The sequence below is a fragment of the Leucopleurus acutus genome, assembly GCF_964270905.1.
Source record: "Leucopleurus acutus genome assembly, chromosome: 15".
NCBI classification, from domain to species: domain Eukaryota; kingdom Metazoa; phylum Chordata; class Mammalia; order Artiodactyla; family Delphinidae; genus Leucopleurus; species Leucopleurus acutus.
Genome location: NC_139157.1, coordinates 67,091,078 through 67,117,032, shown reverse-complemented (window position 1 = coordinate 67,117,032; position 25,955 = coordinate 67,091,078). Strand labels below are relative to the sequence as shown.

General features: G+C 39.6%; 1 protein-coding gene across 1 annotated transcript; it reads right to left on the bottom strand.

Annotated features, from left to right (window-relative positions):
- On the bottom strand, positions 1-25,955 carry UBE2J1 (ubiquitin conjugating enzyme E2 J1). Its single transcript, XM_082855911.1, has 8 exons — positions 25,734-25,955; positions 17,487-17,560; positions 15,974-16,105; positions 13,731-13,815; positions 13,343-13,448; positions 10,628-10,757; positions 9,278-9,397; positions 1-2,937 (listed from the first exon to the last, which is right to left on the bottom strand). The coding sequence occupies exons 1-8, from the start codon at positions 25,762-25,764 to the stop codon at positions 2,659-2,661; spliced, it is 957 nt and encodes a 318-aa protein (XP_082712037.1). The 5' UTR covers positions 25,765-25,955; the 3' UTR covers positions 1-2,658.

Sequence of the window (25,955 nt, the reverse complement as noted above, 5' to 3'; positions counted from 1 at the left end):
GAAATTTATTTATTTCAGTAGAATAAAACTATAAGCAGCATGAAAATATAAAGTGCTACATAAAAGCCCCACGATACATAAAATCTGAAAGGTTTCATTGGTTTAAACAGTTGCAGGTGAAACAGACATTATTTATCTTTTCAAGCATGCTATTTTAACTACCTTGATATGTGCTATGTCCGTCAAAGGAAAAGCCATGAGTTACCTAAGTCTGAGGATTGGAGGAAAGAGTCCTAAGCCTTTACCTACCAGATCACACATCCGGTTTTGGCCTTATGCTGTCAATAAGGGGTTAAATTGGGGCTTTAAAAATAATAGTTTTCTGAAGAGGCCCTTTATCGGGATGTAAGAATGGCTCCAAAGGCCAGTTGTGTTCATTAACCCCACAATGGGGGCCAGATCAACAACTTAAGGAGTTTCAGGTAGCGATATGAGCTGAAAGGGAAGAAGCAAAAGATATGCCACTTTCAGATACGTGTATCAGGTGCTTAAAAAAAAAAAAAAAAAACACAACAACAGCACAAAGAAGGAGATGGCCTGGCTGTTGATGGGTGAAAGAAGAGAGGCAACTCAGATAGAGGAGGATCTGTAGAACGTGAAATCTTCTTGGCTTAATCAGTTTTAAAGTATAGACACACCATGGAAACATGCAACGAGATCACATAGATCGAGGCTGGCTCAGTGTGATGGAGAGGAAGATTGTTACTAGCACACGATTAACCTCAGGATAGGCTGAGAGAATGCGGATTTCCTTCTTCTCAGGTGATAACATTACCTGGTCTTCCCCCGTGAGTCAGTGACCTCTTGCTAGGAGACCACTGACCACTGAACCAATATTTCTAATATTTTACATTCCAAACCAAGACTTCAGAATGTACTTTCTCATGGCAATAAAGGTATAAAATGGTAACCTATAATTTTCCTGACATACGAGGTCTTCATAAAGTCCTTGGGCCTTTTAGACTTTACCAACTTCAGCTGTAGATATAAGAGAAACAATCTGTAAACACTTTAAAAATGCCAATTTATTAAAATTTAAGAAAACTGTGTATTATATAGTAGTATACAATACGTTCTTATTTTAGATGCAGACATAACTGGCTATAAGATGAAAACAAATTGTGTCTGATAGTTCATAGAACCAAAATCCTATCAGAGCAGGAGTAAAAATTAAATTTGCCTTTAAAATCATTTTACAAATTGTTTCTATCTTGTCCATAATTTCAGTTAGTTAAAGCTACATAAGGACTTTATAAATACCATTCCCCTAAGTATTCAAGATACATTATGGACTAATGGATTTTGTCTTATGTGGCCTTGTCTAGAACCTAAACATGATTTACAACACTGAGTCGTTAAAAAAAAAAAAAAAAAATTTAACTTACAAATGCACTTTTAGAGCATAACCTATTTGAAAGCTGGGGACTGCCTGTATTTAAAAATTAAACCTTCATTAACAATACCCTCAAGAGTGCCCTCAACGCTGCTCTTGAACATGCTGAAGGTAACATTGTTCTGTGATTATATGTTCTCACCAGGCATTATTTATGATGGTAAAATTATCTACTAGAGTCTGTGGAGCTAGCTAGCACTAAGTTATATACTGATTTATTGATCAATATATCAATAAATATATGGATATATATTGATATATTGATTTTGCACTGAAAATTATCTCTTGGGCTTTGATTAGGTGGGCAGTTCTAATTTCTATCACTGTTACATGGGCCCTGAGCTTTTATATTAAAATGGTACATGAAATATTTCAAGATTATGATATTCCTGGAATAATTAAATTTATAGTGATTATAAAGCTAGGCATATAATACCACTCAAAAGATATACAATTCAAAGTACAGCAAACATTCCAATCTTAAGATCCTCCCATTTAACCTGTGGAAGAAAATCAAGCAGTTTCCTGGCTTGGATCCTTCCTTCCTTAAATCAAAGCTCTACGGAGGGTTGTTTTCCTTCTTTCTTTAAAAATCTTGTGTGTGAACTGGAGAGAAGGGGATAACAGCATATCAAAGTGGTTACAAAGCATTATTCTCTCTTCAAGTAACATCCAATAATAATGATGTAATCTCATTTCCTCAGAAATGTTCGACCAAAATAGTTTACTTTCACCGAAGAATGTTTAGGACACAAAGTCAGTCACAGAATGGGCAATTCCAGTATGTCTCACGTGAATACATTTTAAGCAAGCTATTTGAGGAGTTTTATTTTCCCTTTTTTTCCAACTCTTATCCCTATATCATTCTACATTAAGTAGAAACAGAGTACTCAATAAATGGTATTGAGTAACTAGTAATACTCATTGGAACTTAAAATACCATTTTTTATCCAAAAAGTTTAAAGGGCTATACAGAAAAGTATCACAAATTTACATAAAGAGAAGCTGAGGCATGAGAAACAACAATAAGTTATTTCCCTATAAAGCAGGTCATACAGAGAGACAAGGGACTTTGACTTCCAGTCCCTTATACTAAGCAGGACACAGTCTGAATGTCTAGCTCTATTTATACTGAATTATAAGGATCAAAAAAGGAATGAAGGGTAAATACAAAATAATCTTTTTGTAAACAATTCTTAGATTATACCCAATGCAGAATGTTTAATGAAGTAGATGAGTCACAGCTCTTAAGACACGAAACAATATTATAACTCAAAGTCAAATATGTACTCATTGGCCAGATATATCCGTCGGAATATAAGAGCTGCCAATGCCAAAGTCAAGATGACGATCAGTACAGCAGATCCGCCATGATCAGTGTGGTGGTCTCTTGGCGGCCGGCCCTGGGTCACAGCTGGTGAAGCAGACGACCTTCTCTGACCCTGCTGCCGGGCCCGGCGCTGTCGAGGGCTCATGGAGGTATCCTCAGCTACAGGTTGGGCAGGTTGTTGAAGGGACGCTGCTAAGGTGTTCTGGACTCCACACTATGAAATTTTAACACATTTTGTTTGAAACTGGCAAAGAACACTTGTATACGTACATACAGGCTCTTCAACAGCACGAGGAATCTCCAAGCGCTAAATATGACTAAGGGCAAAACTACCAAGAATTCTCTGAATGCTGAGGTTGGTACTTCACCCCCCGGAATAAGCCAGCAACACAATTTATTCTGAGTGCTCACCAGGTAGAGGAGGGATTTACCAGTAACAAATAAGACAAGGACAGAGTTTGCCCATATTCTCCATAGATCGCTTTGTACTCTCCTCCAGCAGCAATTCAAACAGTATCTGCTAGGCATCTGGGTTACCTCCCTTCTTTCAGGAGAGTCAAGGAGGGAAGCAATTTGATTCCCACTTCTACATAAAAATTTGCCATATTCTAAAGGGCAACTCGCAACAGTGTTCTTCCCCCAGTGTTATCTTATTACATCAACAATCATAGAACATAGGAAATAATTTCAAACCATACGTTCTTCATAATAATATTGTTATAAAAAATAGATGTGGTTTTCAAACCAGGCTTATCATTTCTCACAATCCCTGTCAACTGAATTGAACACAAGCCTAGAAGAACCGTTTACTGTGTGTTTGAACTGTGTTATTCTATGAATGTAAAGCATGAACTCTTGTCAAGAGTGCCCTGGGTATGTGCTGAGAAACACGTGGAGGTGGTTAGGGGAGACTCAGTGTATCCCCCTGAAAAGCACTGGATGTCAACTGCTTTCCATCGTTTCAACGAACGCTTGGTCAAAGCATAAACACAGTGTGGTACCCAGTGATTCAAAATCGTAAATGTGTTCTATAGACAAGAAAGCTCTACAAAATATGAATTCCACTTTATTTATATAGATACCTTAACTCTACCTCTAATAACCCAACAGTCTTTCTTATATTGAAAACAACTTTATGCTGATTATAATAGTGTCAAGACACATTCTTTCAAATAAAAAATAAGAATGTATGTTTTATTCAGAATAACTTTTTAAATTGAGTAATTACAAAAAAAGTATTGAACGAAAATACTTTTCATTATAGAAATTTTCAATATTTAGAAAAAAAAGGAATCTAATAATGTAATTCAAATACCTTTTTTTTTTTTAAAGGTAAGAGAATGAGCTTTGTCCTGGCAACAACTGTAAACATAGGGAAAAACTGCTGATCTAAGTTACCTGCAGAAGAAATTACATTTTAATTCTGACAGCACCCCAACATTAAAAGATTTAAATAATCTGAGTTTCTAAAAACTATCCTTTGGGAGCACTCAAATGTAGTGACCCATAACCCAGAGGTAGAAAGGAACTACCCACCCTGAGTTAAAACTAAAAGTGCCGATGCTGAGTTAGAGGGGCATGAACTTGGACTTCCATACTCCAGGGCTCAGGAGCAAGGTGCTCACTGAAGAGCAGATACACAAAGCTGTTACATTTTACGATGTCTAATGTTGCCACACTGTGTCATGTAATGACTTATTACAACATTCCGCTGGAAATCTTCCATTCTTCCAGCCATTCAGCCAAGCAGACAAAAGTGTCTGATAGAGCAAAAGTACTCAGGGCTTACAGGGAAATGGGTTCTTAAGGAAAATAAAAGAACAAGCTGGTAGTATCAATTCAGAAACTAGCATAAGAGACTGACTCATCCTAAAGCTTTGATTTTATACATGTTGTTTTTTCCATTAGTTTGAGGGGAGAACACTATCCTGCCCATATACCTGACTAAAACAGGGAGTCTTATCATTACTAGGCTGGCTTCGCCACTTCATAGGTGTGTGACCCTAAGCAAGTCATTTAACCTAAGACTCAGCTCCCTCTCCTGTACAAGGATACGATCCAGTTCAGTAGTTGCGAAGATTAAACAGGATAATGCTATAAAGTGCTTAGGATACACAGTTGTTTATTAAATGTTACTCATTATTAATATTACTATCGATATATCCCTTTGAAGACTCCAGATTTAGGTAACAAAAAAAGTCATGACTTTATTTAGGACTGCTTTTCAGAACTTTGTTTAGGGCTGCTTTTCAGAACTTTATTAGTATGATTATTTGGAGTTGAAGGACTAATTGGACTAAATTTTGGTGGTTCACATTGAACTGCAGATGGAGAATCAAGTGGGCCTTAGCATTTTCAAAATGCCAGAGGTTTGGTGGTAGGACTTTTAAATCTCTGCTGTTTGCCTAAACTTGTTCAAACACACATATCACAGAATGAAGACTTAAGTCATAACAGTTTCCATTTCCTTCATTAAGATGAAGTGATATTTCTGGGAACGTAAAAGTATGTGATGTTTATATTTAATTAAATTACATTTAAATATATATAAAAAAAATCACAGTCACAGATAAGTCCCTTGTTATATATAAAAGCTTTTCTATAGTAACCCAGAATAGCATCTGGGAGGGAGTTTTGTGTTTGCTTTTTAACAAAAAATGAAATGGCTTATTCAGAACCTCAATCCCTGGGAAGAAGAAAAATGTCTGATAGACTGGAAAAACATAAATCGACCATCAGTATTGTTCCCATTTCTACATAGCTAAAAAATCTGCATCAAATAAACAGATGGCCTGATGTTATCTGCTGTATTTAGACTTTGGGCAATCTCTCGCCCCCTCAAGGCTAAAAAAACATACCTTATCTGGGATTTGATGTATAACATCTCAGTGAATTTATATTACACTTGCATGTAAAGCAGCTATCCCCAGCCAAAATGAGGTTTCAGTTACTTCCACAGTGATCAAATTATATAATCACACTCTGAGATAATCTGTATGTAAATGTAGTTAAGAGCTAAATTTGCAACTGTATGCAATTTTATTGTTTTAACCAGAATTGGTATCAATTACCTATACCTACGAAAAAGAGTTCCGCTTTATGTACTTTAAAATCTAAATGGGTGGTGATCATTTTGTAATGTATAGAAATATTAAATCACTATGCTGTGCACCAAACTAACGTAGTGTTGTAGGTAAGTTAAACTTCCAAAACAAACAAAACTCATAGAAAAAGAGATCCGACTTGGGGTTACCAGAGACATGGGCCTGGGGGTAGGGGAAATGGATGAAGGTACAAATTCCCAGTTATAAGATAAATAAGTACTAGGGATGTCATGTACAATACCATTAATAGAATGAGCGCTGCTCTTTGTTATGCATGAAAGTTGTTAAGAGAGGAAATCCTAAGAGTTCTCATCACAAGGAAGAAATATTTTTTTCTTTTTTCATTTATTTTGTATCTCTGAGATATTGGATGTTCACTAAACTTATTGTGGTAATCATTTCATGGTGTATGTAAGTCAGATCACTATGCTGTACACCTTTAAACTTATACAGTGCTGTATGTCAATTATATTGCAATAAGACTGGAAGAAAAAATGAGAAAAAAAATCAAAATGGAAAAGACTACTGCAATAACAAAACTACTGTTTGTGCAATCTAATTTACTAAACTGCTTGACTTCTTTATCTGTATTCCTAGTATTTTTTTAGTATTTTTTTTAAAGTGCCAATCCTAAGATTCATTTATTCAACCAACAAATACCGATTGACCATCTACTATATACAAGGCACTATGCCAAGCACTAGGGATATCGTGCAGTAGAAAGACAGCCCTGATCCTCAAGGAACCTACATTCTGGGAAGGGAGATAGACAATAAATAACTAATTATAAAATAAATTACAACTGGAATAAGTATAATTGGAATATGCAACAGGAGACTTGACATAGATTTAAAATAGACTAAAGACAGATTTAAATACATCACAAGTATTAGGAGACTGTTCTTATAGGTGAAAAATGATTACTACCCTCCTCCTCTCTGTAATAGGACGGTTCTATTTAAAAAAAAACTATTTATGATATAAGAAAAAATTAGAGGGCTTCCCTGGTGGCGCAGTGGTTAAGAATCCGCCTGCCAATGCAGAGGACATGGGTTCGAGCCCTGGTCCAGGAAGATCCCACATGCCGCAGAGCAACTAAGCCCGTGTGCCACAACTACTAAGCCTGCGCTCTAGAGCCTGCGAGCCACAACTACTAAGCCTACGTGCCACAACTACTGAAGCCTGCATGCCTAGAGCCTGTGCTCCACAGCAAGAGAAGCCACTGCAATGAGAAGCCCTCACACCGAAAAGACGAGTAGCCCCCGCTTGCCGCAACAAAGAGTAGCCCCCGCTCGCCGCAACTAGAGAAAGCCCGCGCACAGCAACGGAAGACCCAACGCAGCCAATAAATAAATAACGATTAGAATTCTAAAGGTGAAAAGTAATCTGTATTTTTTTTTTTTTTTTTTTTTTTTTGCGGTACGCGGGCCTCTCACTGTCGTGGCCTCTCCTGTCGCGGAGCACAGGCTCTGGACGCGCAGGCTCAGCGGCCATGGCTCACGGGCCCAGCCGCTCCGCGGCATGTGGGATCCTCCCAGACCGGGGCACGAACCCGCACCCCCTGCATCGGCAGGCAAACTCTCAACCACTGCGCCACCAGGGAAGCCCTGAATTTTTTTTAAATACTGCAAGCTAAAACATTTACTGACTAAAATTAATTCACTGTATCTCTCTGTAATTCATGAAATTACATAGGCAACATATAAAAATGATTTAACTCTTAGCATGCACTTTTTTCTTATACTTCCATCTCCAGTCCCCCAAAAACTTCCTTTAGAGCACCCTCTCCCCTGCTTTCTCCAATCCACTTCTTTCTGCCCATCTCACTCTCTGAATGGGAGAAGATCACTCAGTCCCACTTTATAATAAGTATTCCTGAGTAAAAGGAAAATCTGTATTTGCCCAGCTTCTATTTCAATTTTCCTGACCCTTTAAAATCCTCTATAAACTGGACAGGGGGGAAAGATGTGGCTACTCAACCAAACAATCTGTTACGAAAAAGACAGTTCCTCTCTTATATATAGGAAGGAGGGACTTCCCTGGTGGTGCAGTGGTTAAGAATCCGCCTGCCAACACAGGGGACACGGGTTCAAACCCTGCTCCAGGAAGATCCCACATGCTGCAGAGCAACTAAGCCCATGCGCCACAACTACTGAGCCCGCGCTCTAGAGCCCGTGAGCCACAACTACTGAGCCCGTGTGCCACAACTACTGAAGCCCACATGCCTAGAGCCCGTGCTCCGCAACAAGAGAAACCCATGCACCGCAAGGAAGAGTAGTGCCTGCTCACCACAACTGGAGAAAGCCCATGCACAGCAATGAAGACCCAATGCAGCCAAAAATAAATAAATAAATTTATTAAAAAATTTAAAAAAAGAAAGGAAAGTCAGTGTTTTCCCCCATAATCTTAATTATTTAGCAACAGTCCAGTCACAGTTTCTTAATCAGTCTCTCCAATGACCAAAGCCCGCTAATGTTTAGACAATAGGTCAGGGCACAACTAATAAGACCCACAGCATCCGTGTAATCTTTCATTCAATAATTATTTATTAAACACTTACCATGTACAAGGGAGCACCGTCCAACAGAACTTTTTGAGATGATAATGTTCCGTATGTATGCTAATACAGTAGCCGCTAGCCACATGTGGCTCTTGAATACTTGAAATGTAGCCAGTGTGACTAGGGAACTGAATTTTTAATTTAGTTTCATTCTGAATAAGGTAAACACAAATTTAGATAGTCACATGTGGCTAGTGGCTACTGTACTGGACAGAGATGGTCTAAGGCAAATCTTTGACTCCAGGCCTTTAAGTCACTGCCTTAATGCCTTTAAGTCAGTGCCTTAATGCAGCTCAACAAACCTTCCAGAGATAGAGTGCCTATTTAGAAAGCAGCTAATGTATGTATATTTTGTTTCATTCAGAGTCTAGCACTATATTGAAACTAACTTTTCAGAAAAGTCATAGAATTCTGGAAGGACAATAGGACCTAAAATTTGTTTAGTCCAGCCCCATTTAACAAAAAAGAAGGTTCAGAAGATATGAATAACTTGCTTAAGATACTATAATTCGGGCTTTCCTGGTGGCGCAGTGGTTGAGAGTCCGCCTGCCGATGCAGGGAACACGGGTTCGTGCCCCGGTCCGGGAAGATCCCACATGCCGCGGAGCGGCTGGGCCCGTGAGCCATGGCCGCTGAGCCTGCGCGTCCGGAGCCTGTGCTCCGCAACGGGAGAGGCCACAACAGTGAGAGGCCCGCGTACCGCAAAAAACAACAACAACAACAAAAACCAAGATACTATAATTCACTAGAGGGAGAGCTAGGCTAGAACCCAACTGTTAGGAGGACCAAAATATTCAGATATTTCATCTAGATATCGCCTCTTCTACTCCAAATAATGACAGTGGTATAGATATAGATATAGATGTAGATATAAAAGACAAGAGCCATACCGATGTACTTGCTGTAGCACCCTGGAATGTTGTAGGTATATCATCCTGTAAATCATTTAGTGAAAAAGAGTGGTTTAAGTCCGACTCAGTGATAGTCTTTCCAGATGAATTGACTTCTGCCTATAAAAAAAAGATACACCCAAGAGCAGTGTCACAAGAGGAGATGTACAGGATAACCCACAAGCTACTAAGTCCTCTCCTGGATTTATTTTAATTAGTACTTTAATATCAACTAGTCAGTTAAGCTCTGAGCATTCATTCGTGTCCAATACTGTGCTAGGTATTTTAGGAAGAGTAGACAATACCTATTCTCAAGGAGCCGTTACTTGGTGAGGAACAAAACTAACACTTCTTGTTCACGATCCACTCCAAAAAGCTCTAAAAACTAAAGATTTTTGTAGTTTTCAGGCAAAGTCTGACATGTGAGGCTATTAACAGTCTTGATCGCACATTACTGTAAATATTCCCAGGTTTGCTGATGAGGTATTAATAGATTTGATTATGGGGTGCTGCCCTAGATCCCACTAGGATGTTAGTATAGGTTTAATATTTCTAAAATCTGAAATTCTGATGTACAAAAGACATCTGGCCCTAAGATTTTCAGAGAAGTAATGTTAAGCACAATAGGAATCCTCAGAAGGAAGAAAATAACCAACATTTATTAACCACCTCCTCTTCCAGGCACCGCAGTAAAACAGAAGGGAAAATTTCTCCCAAGAACTGGACATGGGAGGATATACAAGATGTAGAGAGGGGAGAAAAGGGAGGAGGCAGCATGTTGCTTAAGGCAGGTTGACTTTTTTTGATGGAGCTAAAAATTAAATTCCGGAAGGAATTATATGCAGAGCAAAAGGATGAGAGACATGTCAAAATATTAATAACAGCTATTTCTTGGGGATGGGATTATGCATGATTGTTATTTTCTTCTTATTGTTTATCTATATTTTCTATAATAATAGTTTAAAATTTATTAAGCACCAGAGACAGTTCTAAATGCAATACATTTAAATGAGCATTAACTCAATTCTCGTAAGAATCCTACAAGTACCATTATTATTCACAGATGAGAAAAAGGTACAATGTAAGTAATATGCCTGATGTCCTACTAACAATAAGCAGCAAAGCTGAGATTTGAACCCTGGCACAGTATACCAGAGTCTAGGTTTTAACCATTACTATGCTATAATAATAATGCTGCTTCTGTGAATATATATTATTAGTTTTATAATAAGAAAAAATTATTTGTAAAAACCTCAGTGAGACAGAACTACATTGCTTTACTTTCTGTCCAAAAGTTGGCAATAAACAAAAGGGCTACAGAATTAGAATTTATTTACAAATTTAGCGTACCTTGAAACTGATTTGTCTAGCCAGTTCCTTGGCTTCTTGGTCAGCCTGACTTGAATCGCTTCCAGATTTTAAAGGCAACAGGACATCCTTCATGGCAAAGCCACATCCCTCACAACAGAAATCTTGTGATCTGGTAAGAAGTAGTTTTTTGATGGGTATAAACCAAATACTTGAAAGTTAATCCAAGACAGTCAAATACTGAATGATTAAATTTAAAAGATCACTCAACAATTCCGTATCACACTCATCTACATGCAAATTAGACAATTTTGGCAATAATTATAGTTCTGAGACAAATACACAAGTTAAACTGTTTTTTAAAAAAACTCATGTCAATTATACCTCAATTTTAACAATCTGAAATTTAAAAACAACACAAACTAGGGCTTAGATTTCATTTTTTCCTAACATACTGCCTAAATAAAGTAAGCTTTAGATCTGTAAGACAAAACATATAAATTGTTTAACTACACTGTCCTCAAGATCACACATAACAAGCCTATGTTAAGTCTATGTAAAAAGTCCATTTTAAAGCTCAAATCAGGAATTCCCTGGCAGTCCAGTGGTTAAGACTTGGCACTTTCACTGCTGTGGGCCTGGGTTTGATCCCTGGTAGGGGAACTAAGATCCCACAAGCTGTGCGGTGCAACCAAATAAAAACAAATTTTTTTTAATAAAATAAAATAGAATTTACAGACATTTCCAAGGAAAAACTCACAAACCCTACTCATCAAAATAGTAGTACAACTTGAAAGATCAGAGAACTTGTGGAAAATCCAGACACTGAAATTCATCATTCATTATAATAAGTACAGGCTCAAAATAAGCCTGCTAACTAGACTATTTCCTAATATTAATTTGTTTCTGTATGTTTTTATTTTCTTCTTTGTATGACTGGAAGTAAATGTGTATAATATGCAGAAATATATATTGTTACATTGCTGAACTTTTAAAAAAACTATTTTGTCCTACTAGTTCAACAAGAGTCTTAGATCTTGAAGAATATACTATTTATAACTTCATGTAGACAAAATATATGTAAAAGTTGTGTTAATTTAGTGGTTTTTTTTGTTTTTTTTGCGGTACGCAGGCCTCTCACTGTTGTGGCCTCTCCCTTTGCGGAGCACAGGCTCCGGACGCGCAGGCTCAGCGGCCATGGCTCACGGGCCCAGCCGCTCCGCGGCATGTGGGATCTTCCCGGACCAGGGCACGAACCCATGTTCCCTGCATCGGCAGGCAGACTCTCAACCACTGCGCCACCAGGGAAGCCCTAATTTAGTGTTTATTGATGAATGTTTTTTGTTTCAATAGAAGTAGCATTGCTTTCCATATCCTTTGAGAATCAGTTGTATCCAAATTATTTACCTTAAAATGTGTTCACTTTTAACTGAGAAGTCAGATGAAGTTTAAAGGAGAAAGTTTATTTTTAATATATTAGTATTAGTTTATCCACAAGGACAGTATGCTGCCATGGTTGAATGCAAAATCATGTTTTAGAAAGCCTGTGTCACAGACTAAGAACCTAGAATATATAGAGTGAGACGTCGAAACAAAAAGTTTTTTTTTTTTTTTTACCTTGTACATGAAAAGGACTGGATGGAAGTATCAAGATAGAAAGTCGACATAGGAAATCAAAACAAATGCTATGTACTCCAAGTACATATTATAGTTTGTGAATAGTAGCTGCAAGGTATATACCAAACTTGGGAATAAGGTTTAAAAAGAAAAGTTGCTGATAAAACAGGGAGTCTATCAAATCTTCCCGAGGCTAAAGTCTATCTGATTTAACAAACATCTATGGAGGGCCAATTCTGGGCTGTGCTAGGGTAAGATATACTATAATTTAATTAACATAATAGGTCTGAAAGGTGGTAGGCAGCAAAGTCCAGAACAGGACAATGATCAAAATCAAGAATTAGGGCTTCCCTGGTGGCGCAGTGGTTGGGAGTCCACCTGCCGATGCAGAGGACGCGGGTTCGTGCCCCGGTCCGGGAGGACCCCACATGCCGCGGAGCGGCTGGGCCCGTGCGCCATGGCCACTGAGCCTGCGCATCCGGAGCCTGTGCTCCACAACGGGAGACGCCACAACAGTGAGAGGCCTGCATACCACAAAAAAATAAAATAAAATAAAAAAATCAAGAATTAGTTTTAGCACTACTCAAAGGAGAGGCTACTCTGAATCTAATGATTAATCTGGGTTATACAGACAGAATGTACTTGATAAAAACCAAGAAGGCAATACCACTGGGAAACTACAACTTGATAAAGAAAATCTTTGCTTTATTCCAGATCATTTATTGAGCACTTGCTATGTGGCAGATGCTACAGATACAAAGATGATAAAATGGATTCCCTCCCTGCCTTTAAGGAGTTCTTAAACTTTTGTGGAAAGCTACATACATATCATTACTCTGGCTCTTTTCCATCTGTAAAACTGCCCAAGTGGAGATAAATGACCAGTACTATCTTCTAGAAGGTATCGCTCATTGTAGGTTGATATTATCAACTACTTTTTAAAACTAGATAGCATGAAACAAATTCTTTAGAGTCTGGTCGCCCCTGGGGAAATTGATACAACTGAATTTCTGAAATAGCAAAACTAAGACTAGATCCTGTAGAACCAAGGTGAGTCACAAAGAGACAGAGCCTATCTCCTAGTAGCCATTATCCAGAACAGTATTCAGATCGTAACAAATAAGGAAATGCAAAACTTACTTTTTCGCAAGGGTTCTTCTTTCCTCAGGTGTGTAATCTAGAGAACCTATGGCTCCCTCTCCTTTTGTTGGCATAAACCCAATGATGGCTAATAATGCTGTTCTTACTGAAATAAAAAGTAAACATCAATCTAAGTTGCTCTGTAAAAGGAACTGGGTTTACTCTGGAAAGAGAAAAAGAAAAGACTCATAGGGTTTCACTGAAGAGGTACAAGTAGGGGATTGTATTAAAATGATGCAAAAATCTAGACAAGGAAAAGAATTTTATTATTTATTCAATAATATCAAATTATTTATCTAAAACAGCTTCAACCTCAGGAGAGTATTATACATTATTATTATGAATTGACTAAAGTTATATAAGATTTATATTCGCTTTAAATACTCACTACTCCATGAAGGCTGCCAAGTTTCAGGATGATGTCCCGAGATGCTCAAACAGATTTTCTTGCCTACTTCAAATCGTCCATTAGCCTTAGGAATAAATAAGGTATTTTAAAAGTTATACATGTGTGTGTTTAATGTTTTATACTTTAAAGTATAAATATATTTTACATATAAAGAACTTTTAAAGATAATTTTTTAGAGAATTTTAAAAGGATGGAACCTCCAAGGGGATACAGATTTTTGTCCTCTTACAGATACGCCACAAATATTTGCTGGATTCTGAATGAATAATAAAAGCTGTTTTTAGAAGTTGTAGCAGCTTTGTGAAACTGAGTTGCACAAGTGACATCTAAATAACTGACATATAAAGATGTCCTGATATCCTCATCTGTGCCTAGTATGGTGCTAGACTCTGGGAAGGATCTAAAAGAGAAGAAACTAGATACTGGGGAGGAAGGCTCTGAGATGGGAGTGATTCTCAGAAGGATGATGCAATTTCATACAGGAACACAGAAGTGAAAGACGAGAGAGAATGATTTCAGTTTTGTCTTGGCAGAAGAGCTACTGATGATGTCCGGCAGGCAGGCAGTAATACAGACATGCTGCCATCAGAAGAAGATAATACATTTCTGGTACCTGACTTTCACAGAGGTGATCGTTGAAACCATTTCATAGAAATAAGAGAAAACAGCTGTAGTCTGAACTCGTAGACTATCCAGACTGAGGGGAAGGATAGGAAAAAGAGGCATGAAGTTAGAATATAAGTTCCATGCGGGCAGAGAATTTGACTTATTCTCTGCCACACCCACAGGGTGCATGACACGTGTTTAATAAATATTTGTTGAATGAAGGCTGGAGAAGACTTTTCAAAGAGAGGAAGTGAATCAGAAAGAGTAAGTACTGAAAACCAGTACACATGACGATATCATCGGTGAACAGCTGCTGCCCCACTGGCCCCCACCAGTTTCCCCACGCACCAGTCCTCCCTTCAGACCACCTGGCTCTCCCCACGACCTAGCAACTAAAGAAGGGAAGGGGCCCTCCAGGGCCTCCTGCTCCAGCCCTACTGCCAGCATTAACAATTCTCAACAATACCTAGTGTTTAGTAAGCAGCTTCTATATGCCAGGAACTTTATAGTGTGATTATATTTACCATACACATCCCTTTTGACAAATGAGAAAACTGAATTTCAAAGAGATTATGTAACCTGCCCGTGGTGTAATGGAAACCGCGCTGGCCAGAATCCAGGGCTATTGGTTCTAAAACTAATGCTCTTTCCACTACACCAAACACTATAGGTAAAAGCAACATTAATTTGGTGATAATGAATATCTTTTCTTTTACCATTTGCTAACCCCATGTGTATCAGATGTTTAACTTAAACTTAGATGGAATAGGATGAAGACTGAGAAGAGGTGGTGAGATTTCTCAAACCGGTCTCTGAGACTGGTGTCTTAAGCCTGTTTAAACAGGGTGCTATGTGTGGGAACCAGAACACAACAGGCTAAACTAGAGTTAGCATGCCTTGAAGGTTATCAGAAGAGAAAAATAAGACTGCAGCTTAAAGTGGTAGCAGAGATATGGGAAGGTTTTTGTGTTTTATTTTTGCTTCTTTCAAGGTTAGGGGATAATTAAACAAACATAAATGAAAGGAAATGAAGGAAGAAAAAGCTTAACACTTAAGAGAGGAATTTACTGATGGAATACTGTCCCAGGAAACAAAAGAGAAAACTGGATCAACAGCTTTCCTTTACATGGAGATAAAATATGTGAAGATGGAGAGAAATTCTAAGATATAAATAAATAGTAATAACATAGCTAACATTTATTGAGGACTGTGTCAGTTCTTATTCTAAGAGCTGCACGTAAAGATGAGGAAACTCAAGAACAAAGCATAAGAAACGTGAGAAACTGAAGGAGATAACGTGATTAAGAGGTACAATAACAGTAACTACCCTTTACTGAGTACTTACCATGTGCCAGCCTAGCACTTTGCATACATTAATTCACTGAATCCTAACAACCACACTATGGCAATTAGTATCATGAGTACTTCTCAGATGCTTCAACTTCCTAGGAATTTTTTTCCAGAAAAAAAATACAGTCCAAGGTCTGGTCTCCAAAAGCAAAGTTATAATAATAGTGGTCCACTTTATTTCTTAATGAAAATGAGTACGCATACACACTTTACAGCCACCGGGAAGAGTTATACCAGAAGCATTCCAAAAAGTCAAGAATTCTTACCGTTAGGAGAATAATGCTTGGTGGTTTCATGGGATACTCTGGTGGCAGTACTATTCGTCCATGATAAACTCCTCCATCAAAATCTGAATCTGGGGGCCCTCTAACTGTGAAGTGCCACTCAAAAAGGTTATCCTGGACAAAAACAACAACAAGGAATTAAGAACATTAAAAAGTTGGATTTTTTTTATCAGTGAGTATTAGAAACATGGGTGCGAAAAATTAACCTTTTATAATACTGCTAGAACAGTTGCTAATGCATACAATGTCTCAAGTATAAAAGTTATAAATAAAAGCTATTAAATCTAGTTTTCATGTCCCATAAGAGCTAAAATGTTTTTAAACAAATGCATTTTAAAACATCTGAGCAGTTATATATTCATAAATAAGATTATAGATTTACATATTTCCTATTACTTTAGTTCCATTTATTTTCTCTGAAAATCTCTTGTGGAGCCCTGAAGTTTTAACCTGGACTAACTGCTTTCTTGACACATTCCAAAATTCGTCACTTGAGTGTCTTCTAGGTTTACTGAAATCTCAGTCTTCCTCTGTATTTATTTGTTGTTGTTTGTTTTTTTGGTTTTTGCATTATTTTGAACTATGTGCCTCTGAAAGGAACACAAGGAAGAAAGTTTGCGTTCCGGTAGGTCTGAAAAGATATTTATTCTGAGTTCATGCTTGATTGTTTTCTGGATGGAGATTTAATTAATTAATTAGTTAAAAAATCATTTGATCTAAAAAAAGATTATAGACTTAATTAAACTGTAAATTAATCCTTATATCCTAATTAGTGATAATTATTATTTATATAATCAAATAATTTACTATAAATTTAGATTGTTTTAGCAAACCTTTAAAAATTATCCCTCATAGATGCCTAAAAGCTCGTTAGTAAGTGGTCAGTAATATTAACACATAGGCTGTTAACATCATCTTACAGTTAACCACGTACTTCATAGTTTGCAAAATGCTTGCACATATTATCACATCTTATTCTCACTACTACCATGAAAACCAGATTGGGCACATTTAAATACCCTCCTTTCACAGATGGGAAGACTGAAGAGAGGTAGAGATGTTCATACAAAAAGCCCAAACTAGCTGTAGAGACCCCTCAAGGGGCTAAGTCTTCCACCTGTAGAGTCTGGAGTTCTTTCCACTTTCCCTCCTGAGGGAAGACCTAAAATTAATTTAGTATCTGAGGCCCACTTTATAGAGACCAGAAATCTGATTCTTCTAAAATGTCTGATTCTGAATGGCTAATAGAAATACTCAGTGTACACCTGAAACCAACACATTGTAAATTAACTATACTTCAATTTTTTTAATGGTTAAAAAAAAAGTAAAAAAAAAAAACCAAAAAACTCAGGAACTATAGGGAATAAAATATATCAATAAAGCATATCAAACACATTTGTAATGACTCAAAGCAATGAAAAAATAATTTTAAGAAACTTATTTAAAATATTAAAGTATTAAAATACATATGTAGAAGACAGAGATAGAAACTAACCTCTAAAGGCTGTGCATGATAATGATCTGTTGGATCTTTCAATTCTGCTGCTTCTTTCATTAAACGTTTAACGGCTAAAATAAAATTCACAAGATAGAGACATTTAAAATTTACTTTTCTAAGTGATTAGCACAGATTTACAAACCTAATGAAAAAGTTCCTACTTCAACAAAAAATGTGTAGAGGACTTGTTCAACAGAGCATATCATTTAATTATGGGATAATAGTAATAATGGTGGGGAGGAAATGGTAGCTAGGCACTAGAAGAGTTACACGTTAAATTATATATAGGGAAGTCTCATAAAGTCACTATTTTTATTTAGTAAGTACTTATATATACTTCCTATATGGTAGCACTCAAATATTAATTCATGTAATCCTCAAAACAACTCTATGAGATAGGTGCGATTTTTAACCCCATTTTCCAGATGAAGAAACTGAGACATGGAGAAATTATATAACACGTCCAAGGTCACACAGCTGATAAATGACAGAGCTAGGATTCCAACACAGGCAGTCCAACTCTACCTTGTTAAAATATTTAAAAAAAACGTGGCCTCTGGAACTCATGCTCATGAACAGTAAACCCCTATATCCTCAACCTCGTGGGACTTTCTACCCACTATCTTGCATTAACTTAATGGCACTGTCCCCAGAGGTCAATGAATCTCTATAGCCCTAGCTGAATTCCTTTTTGAAATGATTCTTCGGCTTAATTAAAACCTCCAATCCACTGACGCCATAACATTCTTCACCCCACCTATACCTATATTCACTTCCCTCTTCATCCACACTTTTGGCTCTTAGGAGTTCCTCTTTCATGTTCCCCTGACAAAATTTAATTCTAACTGAGTCAACTCAACCATCTTCTTTTTCTTTTTAATATTTATTTTATTTATGGCTTGTTTTTTTTTTGTCTGTGTCGGGTCTTAGTGGCCACACACAGGCTCTTCGTTGTGGCGCACGGGCTCCAGGGCATGTGGGCTCTGTAGTTTGCCACACGCGGACTCTCGTTGAGACGGAGCTCAGTAGTTGTGGCCCACGGGCTTAGCTGCCCCGCCGGCTGTGGCATCTTAGTTGCCCGACCAGGGATCAAACTCGTGTCCCCTGAATTGGAAGGAGGATTCTTTACCACTGCGCTACCAGGGAAGTCCCCCAACCATCTTTTTATCTGGAGTCTATACCCAAACAGCTGAGTATTACTGAAGGGGGTTTAAAAAGTCAGAGACGGGCACATTGATGCCATTATAGAGTTATTAACAACAATCTCCACTGGGACACAATGCCACCCTGTGTTCCTACATTTCTCCAGGAAGCCTCCACCCAACCCCCTCCAACTTGGACTATCTCACACCTATTTACTCTCAATTCTCTTCCGCCTCTTTCAGTTAATGGCACAGACTTTTAGCCCCGTGATCAATGACTATTAATAGCTTATGACAGTTTACAATCCTATGTGTATCTGTACCCTCTTTCCTCCCCTATTGGTTCACAAAGGTCAATCCTTTGATTCCAGCCCCCTCGCCCTCAAGCTTTAGGTGCTAAAAAAATGTCAGGATACTGGTGTAGGATGCAGGAGAGCAAAGCCACGGAAACACCAGATGGCCCAAGGCTCTACAAAACTCTGCTTGAGAACCAACGGACACAGTTCAATACATGCTATGAGAGAGGTGTGCACCAGGTGGGCACCTAACCTGAGAGCAGACAGAAGAGAAAAGGGGTCAGGTACTGACATCCAAAAGAAAGACAGTAGGAATTACCCAGCTCGGCATGAATAAGCAGAGGAAACAATAAAAGTAAATTTGTGGTGGCACAGGTTGGAACGTTACGGGTAGAGGTTAACTGAGAAGCAACTCTCACACACCACAACCAAACAGTTCGGTATGTGTCAGGACTTTTTGCATAAAATTTCATTTTAATCAAGGGTTCCTAAGCTGGAAAAAAACTCTAAAGTCACTACCCTATTCCATAACTATTAATATTCTTTTCCATCTCTGACGCAGAGAATTTGTTCATCTGATCAGCAAATATTCATTAAGTTCATACTAGATGCTATAGCTACAACCAAAATAAAATATAGCGTCTGTTATCAAGGAGCTTATAGGCTGGGGGGAGGAGTCAATACAAATCAGCATGATAAATGAATGCTATATTAGAAACACGCACATATATACTGAGACACGATCTCCCGCCAAGTTCCAGACACTAACTAGGCTTTGTTCAATTCTTTGCACACAGTTCACCTTCTCTCTACTTCAGACCTTCCTTCCTACATAGCAATTCCTCAGCTTGCACTGCTGTTCCTCCTCCCTTCCCCCACTTCATCATTGAGTCTGGTTCCCACCAGACCTTTATGAAATTTACTCAGGAAGGTCTCCCTGACACCTTCCTTTGTCCACTCTCAGAGGAGCGACTAGAGATTTCCATCTGGACAAATAAAAATCCTTGAGGAGTCCTGGCAGGAGAGTGGAGCGCAGGAATGCTCTCTAAGTTATTTCGTTTGGAAACCACTGCCCTGGATACTGGCTTGAGTCCCCTTGCTCTAAGTCCTCTTAACACCCTATAATTTTTCTTTCATAAAGTTCATCTCACTTGTGATTAACACCTGTCCTTCCTGCTCAACAACATTTACTTCACTGCAGTCTCCTCAAGGCTTAGGACACAGTAAGCACTCAAATATTAGCTGAAATGAATTTTACTATCTTCCCCCCAACAAAACTCTTTCCAAGGATCTGATTAAAATGCAGTGGTTTGGGGGACTTCCCTGGAGATCCAGTGGTTAGGACTCCGTGCTTCCACTGCAGGGGGCACGGCTTCAGGGAGCTAAGATCCTGCAAGCCGCACAGCGTGGTCAAAAAAAAAAGCAGGGGGCTTCCCTGTTAGCGCAGTGGTTGAGAGTCCGCCTGCCGATGCAGGGGACACGGGTTCGTGCCCCGGTCCAGGAGGATCCCACATGCCGCGGAGCAGCTGGGCCCGTGAGCCATGGCTGCTGAGCCTGCACGTCCAGAGCCTGTGCTCCGCAACGGGAGAGGTCACAACAGCGAGAGGCCCGCGTACCGCAAAAAAAAAAAAAAAAAAAAAAAAAAAGCAGTGGTTCTCAAATTTACTTGATAATGAGATAAAATCCTTTGTTCAAAGAAAGGTTCAAGGAGAACCTCAATATGTAAAACATAACAGCAGAGCCAGCATGGAAGGGCCTTCAGGCTATTTATCCCCATCCGCCCATTCTACCTAAGGGGCCCACGGAAAAAGAACTGAAAGCCCCTGTTTTAGAGCCGTGTAAAAATATCACTAAGAATATAATTAGATATAAATAAAATCATGGAAGTTGTTATGAAGTTAATTAGTTTAACTTGATTACTGCTGTCAGCAATCAAAGATGCCAGGAAGACTGTTTTTCCTTTATCCCTCATCAGCAGGCTGCAAAATGATTAAGCAGAAGAGGTCACATTTTATGCCATTCCATAACATTACCACATTTTCTCTGCCTCTTCGTCACTCAGCTCAGTTCAACAGAGGAAAATAAACACCCAACGGATATTATGAGAGATGTATGAAAGGGTCGGAATTGCTACAGGAAAGAATTTAAAGGAACAATCATTGGCTCAACCACTACACAAGTTGATTTTATTAGTCCACGGGCCGCACGGGCACATACCATGTGAGAGACAAAGTACAAAGCCAAACAGAACGTAAGATTATTCTAGTGTTTTTATAATCTATTTTTTCTGAAACAACATATACTATGAACACCTTCGTGAAAAAGAACATGGACTCTGGAATTAGACCTGCATTAAAATTCTGGCTCTGGGGACTTCCCTGGTGGCACAGTGGTTAAGAATCCACCTGCCAATGCAGGGGACACAGGTTCAACCCCTGGTCTGGGAAGATCCCACATGCCGCAGTGCAACTAAGCCCGTGCGCCACAACTACTGAGCCTGTGCTCTAGAGCCCGTAAGCCACAACTACTGAGCCCACATGCCACAACTACCGAAGCCTGTGAACCTAGAGCCCGTGCTCCACAACGAGAAGCCACGACAATGAGAAGCCTGTGTGTTGCAACTAGAGAAAGCCCACACGTAGCAATGAAGACCCAATGCAGCCAAAAATAAATAAAAAAATAAATTTAAAGAAATATGGCTCTGATATTTTGTAGCTCTAAATCCTTGAACAAGTCACTTATAATCTTATTCTGTCTCAATGTTCATATCTGTCAAATGAAAGTCAATAATTTTGTCACATAATTCTCCTTTCCTTTTCACCCCTTCCTCTTCCCCAGGTCAGAAATGGACTGAGATTTAAGGCCCTCTCAATGATTCTCCCTGGTTCAAATCCAGGTCATAAGCATATGTAGTTGGCCACATGACATGGCTCCCTAGCTCCCCAAAAGAAATATCACTGCTATGGAATAGTCAAGATTCAAAGTACCACCTGGAAACTAGGGCTAGAGCATGGTCTGCCTCTCCTGATACTCCATCTCTTGCTACCACATGGATAGTGAGGAAACTTCTTCCACTCCAGCTCCTCTCTTATCTCTTTGCAAGGTTATCAGTGGAACTCTCCAACCATGGTAAGACAAGATGTGCCAGGAAAGAGAAGGAGGGTGGGGAGCGCCTGCATGCCTGCCCTCATTCTTCCTTTTCATGGAGGCCACATGATCACTCTGGATCCAAACTCTAGGCTCTAAGGGCCTCCCATTAGCGCTCTTCACATGCCCAGGTAGCTCACTGGGCTTTGAGACAAAGCTCCAGCTAAAGGGGTCTTTTACAGGTCACTGTCTCTCATGCATCTGTCTCTCTTGAAAAGTATCAATGAATATCTTGATATCATCCATCTCCAGGTTATCGAGGATGTGAATCCAACGTCATGCTCCCCAACCACATCGTCCTGCTCCCATAGTGAAGGCACTTAAACAAATACTTAAGGACTCATGTTTCTGTCCACAAAGACCCTGCAAAGGTATCCATTCAATTTAAAGAATATCTGAGCCATGGAGATAGAAGAATGACTAAGACCTGCTTCTTGTCTTCAAAAAGCTTGTTGTGAGAGAGAAAGACATGAAAACAATTACAACACAAATATTGACCAAGTATGCACAAATATAGGGACTACCTTAGTCTGCCTATGGGAGCTGGACAAGGCAGAACCTTAAAGAAGCTTGAAGAATTAATAGGAAGTTCAAATGGATAAAAGGGAAGGCATTCCAAGCAGAGGTTCCAACAGGGACCAAGGCATATAGGTGAGAAGAGCTGCTCCATCTGGAGAATCACTCAGGCAAGATGGGTAGATGGTAAAAATGCAAAGGAGCACAGGAGTGATAGGAGACGAGGCTGGTGAGGAGGGCAAGCTAAACAGTTTACTTTGAACTTAATCCACAGCTATCAGGAAGCTACTGAAATGTTTTCAATTTGAGGAGTGACCTAATCAGTTTTTGTTTTGTTTTAATTGATCTGGTGACAACAGCGAAGGATTAGATATATGTGACTGTGTGTATTGGCACCTGCGTGAAAATGCATGCATTTGTGTGTGTTTCAGGGTAGAGCGTGGAGTAAAGGAGTAGACCAAGAGATCAAAGACGACGCCAGTGGATTCCTGGGTGGCTGTCAAACCCTGGGTTAGGAATATTACGGTGAGGGGCAAGTTTGGGGGAGGAGAGAAAACTGATTAGTTTGGTTTTGGGTTTTTATACCTAGGAGAGATTTTTTTGGTCTGTGGGAAATTCGGGTAAAGATGTTAAATCACCAGTAAGTTCTATGTATCTACAGCCTAGGAGAAGGGTTTAAATTGGACATTAAAGCTTGAGAATGATTAGTGTGAAGGGGCAGTAGACATCTGGGCATGGATAGAATAACTGCTAGGTTTCTGATGGAGGTAGTAGGTGCCTTTACACCAATCTCTTATATGCCTGCCAATCACCTGCTGAACGCAACCCATAGGGCCCTTCCAAAGAAATCTGCCACAGGAGGTTCATTACACATACGTCTCCCTACTTCGTACTCTGATATCCTGCGACTTTGGCCAGAACGGACCCAAAAAGAGATCAGGGAGTCTGATGCAGAGGCAAGTACTGATACGCTAGCCAGAGGCTTATGAAGTGATTCCACACAGAGCTCTGCACACAGCCAGAGGTCCACTCCAGAAAGATTGTAAAAAAATATGTTTTCCATTGTAAAGCAATTATACTCCAATAAAGATGTTTAAAAAAATGTTTTCCCATCTATAAAATGAACACATTTACTATCCATATGCTAACACACTGGCCTTTAACCAGTTATTTGTACTGTCTTAATTGTCCCATCCATACCTCTAAGACAACTCCATATCAGATAGAGAGAAAAAGTGTTATATCTCTTACATTGTGCAGTGTTTTTAAACACTTCCTTTCACACATGCATTACCCTACGAAATGTTACAAGACAATAAAACAAAGGAAGGAAACATTTTCACTATGCCTCCTGCACTTATTCAATAAGTCCCATATCTCATCTAATTTACCTTTTCCATGAACTCTAAATAATCTGTACAATGACCAAAAAAGGTTTTAAAATTTTTTTTCATTTTTAGAACAGCAGCACTACCTTTGAGGAAATGAAACCAAAAAGAGGAAGCAATTTATTACACAGTAGAAACATGTCTACCCAAGTTCAGCCAGATGACAAGTAGGTCATATAGTATAGAAACATACAACATTCTGGAGAATTTTAAATGCTTACCACAATCTCAGGTATGATAACCTAACAAAATTGAGCAAGGTCCTCTGACAACAATCTCTTGGGACCCACCAATCCTCCATTCCAAATTGCACTATTGTACAATTGTACATTTTCATTATTCTCTGGACATCCCACTAAGTACCTCAGCTGTCTCAAGGAACTTGATACCATGTGACCAAGGAGTCACCCTACATTTTACCCACAGAGTTTATTAAAATCTAGCACAATCTTAACAATCTACTCATTCTACCATCTAATCTTAAAACTAAACTTTTCTTTCCCTCTTTCTCTTTGATCTTTTTTTTTTTTCCCCTGGTGTTCTTAGGAGATGGGTTGGGGGCAGGGATTGTGAATCCACTGAAATTGAATCCTATAAATGTATTTCTTGGAGAGCCCATGGCCTTTGCCAGATTTTTTAAAAAGTCTTTGCCTCCCCAAATGTTATGACCAATTCTGTAAACTTAGTTACCTAAGAACGTGTCTTAGCCTGACAGCACTCTGGTTAACAAAGCTCTGTTCAATCAGTATCCTCAGGCTTTTCTGGATTCTTTGTACGTTTTTAAGTTATTTTAAAAAATCAAGGATCCACAATTAGCTCTTTCCACGACCATGCTAATCTTGCTGATTCTTACTGAGAAATTGCTTCTTTGGAAGGAAAAAAAGAACTAGCAAGGGTTGGTCAAACCATCACTAACATCCTAGGATTATCATTTAGAGCTAAAGTGTGGAGCTTCTCCCTCCTAACAAATTTATCAAGGTACAGATCGAATACCATTTATAGAACACAAAGATTCGTTTCAAGCCTGTCTTAATCTGAGAGAGCCGCTTACTTTTCGTGCATCTTTATGATACATCAGAAAAAAATTTGAGGCTAGGATCGTTTGGCTGCTTCTGTGAATGAAGCACGGGCATTAAATACAGAAAGAGAAGTTTCTATGACTGAACATAGACATACATCATACTAGTCAGTATGGCAAAGATCATGGTTAGCTCTAAAGTACACGGCTCAACTAGTTTTCGTAGCTTTTTGGTTAACTGGTATGGTCCAGAACATTTCCTTTATGTCTGTAATTCTATTCGCCCCAAATGCTTCCAACAGAACGTTTAAACTAAATCCTCAAATGCGAGTGGGTCAAGCAGCTAATAAAAGTCCGGTGGCGGTGACGGAGAAGGGCTAACGACGGTGTTCAAGGCGCAGGTAGGGCGAGGGGCTGATGATCACTATTACCCAGAGCCATCACCTTTACACCTGTGCTCGGGGATGAGTTGATAACCCAGCTCTACGCGACGAAAATGAGGGCAGGGCAGTCGCGGTGCCGAGGGGAGTCCCCAGGTTTGGTGCCCGCTCGGCAGCCCTGCTGCGCGGCCTGCACCAGCCCGGCAGGCAGCGGGCTCGCGTAGAGCGCGAAACCGGGAGCGGGGCCGCGAGCGGCGGCCGACGCGAGGGGACGACGGCGCGGGGCCCTGGAGTACGGGGTCACTCCTCCCTCCCGCCCACAGTGCGGCACCGCGCCCAGCCTGCAGCCCCGCTCACCCGGACTCTTCAGGTTGTAGCGGGTCTCCATGGCGGGTCGCTGTCCCGGCTCCGGCCTCCCGGCTCGCCGCCGCCGATGCCGCCACCTCTTCGCGCCGCTGCCGCCCGGGTCTCAGCGCGGCTCGGACCGACCGAACCTGGCCCAGGAACCTCCGGGGACGCCGCCCAGCCCTGGCCAGGACTGCAGGCGGGGCGGGAGGGCACGGGCGAGACGCGGGCTCC

Coding starts and splice junctions, on each gene's coding strand:
- UBE2J1 (XM_082855911.1), bottom strand. CDS start 25,764: ATGGAGACCCGCTACAACCTGAAGAGTCCGG. Junction 17,561..25,733: donor CTACAACCTGAAGAGTCCGG/GTGAGCGGGGCT, acceptor ATTTTATTTTAG/CCGTTAAACGTTTAATGAAA. Junction 16,106..17,486: donor ATCATGCACAGCCTTTAGAG/GTTAGTTTCTAT, acceptor GTTTTTGTCCAG/GATAACCTTTTTGAGTGGCA.